Below are 5,467 nucleotides of genomic sequence, written 5' to 3'. Positions count from 1 at the left end.
GGGCAGCGGGGTCGCACCCATGCTTGATGAGGTCAGCTGTGTTGAAGATAATGCCCAAGCTGGCCAAGACCTGGCACATTTCGCGACCAACTGATGAAAGCTCGTCCAGAGTCTTGGCCTTGTTGAACTTGAGCTTCTCCACCCTGTACAGTGGGAAGTCGTCGAGGGTTGTGCGGTCGTGGTCAGAGGCGTACACCCTGAAGAATTTTCCTCTAAATCCCTTGTAGGATTGTTGAAAGAGGGTGAAGAGAACTCTCTCAGTAACCCAGCTCAGGCTCACCCAGAGATTGTTTCCAGGGTTTTTGGCTTAAAAAAAATGAAGGAACACGTCAACTGAAGGGGTGAGGCCAAAATGCCCTAAAAGGATGGAGAAAGCCCTGATGAAGGCCCAGCTGTTGGGATGCAGCTGGGCAGGGGCCACGTTCAGTTTTGTGAGGAGCTCCTTCTCGAAGCTGTTGAAGGGAAAACGTTGCTCTACGCGTTTGAACACCGTTTGGTAGAAGAAAAAGAATGGCTCCCCGTTGTTGGAGCGATTGTCAACACAAACGGGTTCGACGGCGGTGGAAGAGCAAACAGAGATGTAAGCGTCGTGTTCCCTCCCAAACGCTTTTCCTTCGGGTTCGCTATCGAGGTGGGCCCTCTAGTCTTCGACATTGAGTAGGGTGGAAGATTCGGCAAGGAGCCTATCGGAGGCCCAAGTATAAGAAGCTTTATAGTTTATGAAAGGAGGTGGTGGGTTGGCCGTGACTTTGGTTCTCGCCATGGTCGAGGAAGCTGGGGAAAAGACAAGCAAAGGTTCAGCAAGGGGAACTATGGTGTAAAACTAGAGCAAACCCAGAAACCCTACCCACGCGAGAAAACCCAGAGAAATAGGGAAATGAAGGAAATGCAGATGAAAACGAGAAATGCGAGAATTTAAACAGTCCCAGGCAGTTTATCAGAGCAGAACATCAAGAGATAAGAGCAATCAACGGAGAAAAATTGTACCTTGGTGGTTGATCGGAGAAAGTTCTGGTCTTTGATAGAGAACGAGAGTGCAGAGAGTTGCGGAGAAGATGAAAGCTTGTGTGAGAAGTTTTGAGCGATGGAACAGTGAAGTGGAGCGCGTTTTAGGGTAACTTAACGTAAACATGGAAACTCAAACGACGTTAAGCCTCAACCATTGGATCGAACCACGTGTAAGCTGTTTAAACGTGGGCAGAAAGTGCCTTTAGTGCACAGTGCACGTCCAGTCATGGAGTGCCACGTAAGATAACCGGGCATAGCCATAGTCTCTTCGCTGCACGAGTCGACAGCTCAAGACTGGGGGGCTTATGTATCGTCTGGGTCTCGGCCTCGGCCGTTGACCAAGGAGGAGCCTTGTCGAGCTCACGAGTAAGGGGAACCGAGGAGTAGGCGGCATCGTATCTGGGCGAGGAGGCCTCGGATCACGAGTCAGAAAAGGGTGGCTTGAAAGCCACACATCAACTATCAGTACGGAGAGGCCCGGATCACGAGGATCCGTGCATGAGGTGTAGGGAAGTGACAGTACGCCCCACTGTTAGAGAGCCACTGGGACCGATACGACTCGCCAGAGTCTCGTTCCAGGGGCGATCGGCATGCACGACACGTGAAGGGGCAGAGTACGCTCAGCATGGATGACCCCTCTGATATTGGGCATATGAGTTGACGCTTGAGTGGTCATCCCGCGCCAGATGCACTTCGAGAGGGCAGCCTCGCACACTGGAATTTCCCTAAGCTTGGGTTACGGTTTACGGTGTCGTGAAGGCGCTCCTGCAGTAATGCTTAGGTCAGAAGAACACGTGGCAGAAACACTTAGCAAAGGTATATAAGCCTTTCTGAAAGGCTAAGTGAGGTACGTTTTACACGTGACGTTCATTACATCACATTCTTTACACACACATTCAGTTACGCGCTGCCAAGAACACTGAGCTTGTGGTGTTCCACAACGGTAGCGCGACGGTGTTTCCAGCCATACTGACTTGAGCGTCGGAGTGCAAACGGCCGCGAGAACGCCCTTTACTCTTCTGTTTCAGGTGCTCACGGCGGAAGAAGGAGAGCAAGATTGAACAAAGACGAAGGAGCTTTCGAGACGTGGATCGTTGAGACGCACAAGGACCTCTTAGCTCAGCTGGCCAAAACATAACTTATAAAGACTAAAATAATAGAAGAAAAAACTGAGAAGAAAGAAGGGATTATTCAAGAGATTGAGAAAAACTAAAGCAAGATCTTAGGTCCATCAATGATCTTTACTCAATTTATTAACTAAAATTAGTCATTCTCAAAAAAAAATGTCTTAAATTGATATTTTACAAATATTAGTTTCATATGTAAATTATTTTGACTAAAACAGTTTTCCAAATTAAATTATTTGTAACAAAATATTATTCTTATATTATAAACCTTATATTTTTTATCCGATAAAAAGGATTTATGCCAGGCATTACCGTAGCACCTCAAAGCTCACCAATAATGTGTTATCACACAAAATATATTATTAAAAAAGAAAAGAAAAGAAAAAACAAAACCATGAAGTATATATACCAAACCTATGGAAAGAAAAAAGCAAAGTAATCCCTCTAACTAAAGAGGCATAAAAAACAAAGCATCCCAACTTCCTTCATCTTCCTCTAATATCTCAACACACCAACAAATTAGAAAAAAAAGCTCTGCATAACAAAGAGTGACACTCAAGCCAGACACATTTACACCCAAGTCTTTGAGCTTGCTCTATAGCAAGAATGGCCCCATAATCCTCTTTTTTTGCATCTCCTAATGTATGCAGACACTTAAAGGAGCAGAAAACATCAAAACCTTGCTTTCTTTCTCTTTCATCATTACACAGCGTGAGCAAGCAATGAACAAAATATATCTGCCTCATTATGACCCTGTAACACAATTATTTTCTAAATTTTGAGATCGATACCACCCTGAAAGATGTGAAGTATCCAACCATTCGTATGAGGTACCCTATATGAAGGTATCACTCTCCTTACAACGTTTGAAAAAAAACGATGATTCTTATTAGTTGGTGAACCATGTCACTAACACCAAAACAAACCTCTCATTGAATACGTTATAATATACATTTAACTATGAATCCAATCATTGGTTTAATAATCCTAATTTTAAGGACTGATTTAGTGTTTACCAGCTTAACCCATTTCTAATTAGCTTTAAGTAACGAGTCTTTAGCATCAGCAATTACAAGTTTAACAAGCACTCATGTTCCCAAATCTTTGAAAATATTGTAAGAGCATAATAGCTAGCTTGATTCGAAAGATGCACAAAACACAGAAACTAATTGATTAAAAATGTGTTATTAAAAAAAATAAGGAAACAAATTTGTAAGGGGAGTCCTGTCCTCGATGTTGGTCGTTTTAAATAGATCCAGTCTCGTAAATTTTAGAATGAACCAAGGACATCACAATTAAAATGTCAATCATCATTTTGAAAAGATAAGTTTATGCATAACATTAAGTTTAATTTATGAAGAATTTTAACCAATATAGGCCAATGCAGCTTAGACGGATTTTCATCGAACTTAAAAATCATTTATGCCACTCGTCGTGGTGCCGACTTCTTCAAGTTGAGCGGAGAAGCAAAATCACCTTTTACAAGGATAATAATCACATTAACAAGCTGAGCTAATCTCAATTATAATCATAAATCAATGGAATGTATTGAAGTAAAGAAACAAATATTTCTGAAGGCGGTGTCAATCGATCAAAAAGCATCTTTCAGCTGAGAAAAACAAATATTGCAAAAGTTATAACTAAATACCAAACTTCCACAATCATAATAGTGAAATATCCCCAGGAATCGTAGAACTTCAGGCAAAAATTTGATCATTTCTAGTGTTGTTTAATTTCTGCTTTCTTCTTCAGCCACAACCTATCTAGTGCACTGTCAGCATCACCCTGGAAAAGAAAACATAAAATCATTAGTAAAAAGTTGCAATCGTGAGTTAGTTGTTAGGAGCATCCTTGAAATCTCTATGCATGTGCCATATGCCCAACAGCAATCAAAGTATATAATAATAAACCTAATTTTCCATCATGCATGAAAACAAACAACTGCCACAAACCCGAAAATATACTTCACTGTTAAATGCTAATTATATCATTCAATCGTAGTTTCATCCAACAAAAAGTAACGCACAAGACTACACTACAAAAGAAGAAAACCAAATGTTCCACACAATCCAACCCCATCCATGCACATTCCCACGCTACTTTAGTTTTTTAAAAGGATAATCATTGGTAATCAACAATGCTTGTGTACTTATACCATATAGGAATGATACTGCTACAGCAGCCACTGCAAGGCATAGAAGTTGTATGATATACGAAAGATGCTACCAAGTGCTTTATTTTAAAACATAATTCACTAACCACGACTGCAAAAAAATCTGGGCAAAAGCACAATTAGCCAAAATCAACCAATATACAAAAAAGAATGCGTAATGCCATTGTAATTGGAAAAAAAAAAGTACTTCACGCTTACTTGCCACAAAAATCTTGGGATGATAAGCCATAATGCAATACAATAATGCTTTAGAGAAAGGCAAAATAAAAGCATACGGACCTGTGCTCGAAGGAAGCCACAGAGAGCAAACGTGGAAAAATGACCATTGTGGATACCATTCTCATCCAAATGGCCAATGTTCATCTGAACTGAGGCATGGTCCTTTGCAGTTATGAGTCTGTTAGTGGCAGAGCTGAAACGTGGTTTAGCGTCAGTTCAAATTCCACAAAAGAACAACCAAACAAACCCACAATTCCAAACACAGAACTTATATACACCATTTCCTAGGAACGTATAACTCAGTGAGTTTTCCTTCCTCGTTCTGCATCTCTTATATCACCGTATAATCAACCCTCTTCGTCGTAAATATAGAAACCTAAGTCAGATACATTAAGACCATTAGTCTTCCACGAGTATCAACACAAACAACTTCTACTTCAGCAAACTTTCTGTTTCGTTGCTAATTTCTAGAATTAAAATAAACTCTAAAATATTTACGCGTTTTATATTAAAATTACACATCAAATAAAAATCCAATACAAAAATAACAAAAACATGAATAAACAGAGAGAGAGAGAGCATACCGGGAAAGGCGAATAAGGCTCTTGTGAAGACGACAAATTCATATAAAGCTGAAAAATATCTAGCTTAGGTGGACTTTGGGTCGGTTAGATTTTATTCTAAGCCCAATTTAAGGCCTTGTAATTCCCCATATTGATGCACCATGTCAATTTTAAACTCCACTCTATCATTCTTTTGAAATTTTCAAATTTATCCTTATTCTAGATTTGAAAATTCAGAATTTAATAAATATAATTTAAAGTCAAAAAATACATAAAAATAATAATTCTGAAACACAAAATTGAAAATGCATTCTGGATAATTATGTCCAAAATTCAAAAATGTGTTTCAAAAATCCAAAATCCAGAATATTTCTGGA

At 39.9% G+C, this 5,467-nt stretch overlaps 1 protein-coding gene across 1 annotated transcript; it reads right to left on the bottom strand.

Moving 5' to 3' along the window:
• Positions 1-3,612: 3,612 nt before the first annotated feature.
• Positions 3,613-5,141, bottom strand: LOC137805832 (small ribosomal subunit protein eS21). Its single transcript, XM_068605742.2, has 4 exons — positions 5,112-5,141; positions 4,806-4,903; positions 4,588-4,720; positions 3,613-3,920 (listed from the first exon to the last, which is right to left on the bottom strand). The coding sequence occupies exons 2-4, from the start codon at positions 4,853-4,855 to the stop codon at positions 3,855-3,857; spliced, it is 249 nt and encodes an 82-aa protein (XP_068461843.1). The 5' UTR covers positions 4,856-4,903; positions 5,112-5,141; the 3' UTR covers positions 3,613-3,854.
• Positions 5,142-5,467: the final 326 nt, after the last annotated feature.

Source organism: Phaseolus vulgaris, chromosome 3, assembly GCF_051622355.1.
Source record: "Phaseolus vulgaris cultivar YP4 chromosome 3, ASM5162235v1, whole genome shotgun sequence".
Taxonomy (NCBI): domain Eukaryota; kingdom Viridiplantae; phylum Streptophyta; class Magnoliopsida; order Fabales; family Fabaceae; genus Phaseolus; species Phaseolus vulgaris.
Note: the sequence above shows the minus strand (reverse complement) of the source record. Positions and strands in the feature narration are given on the sequence as shown.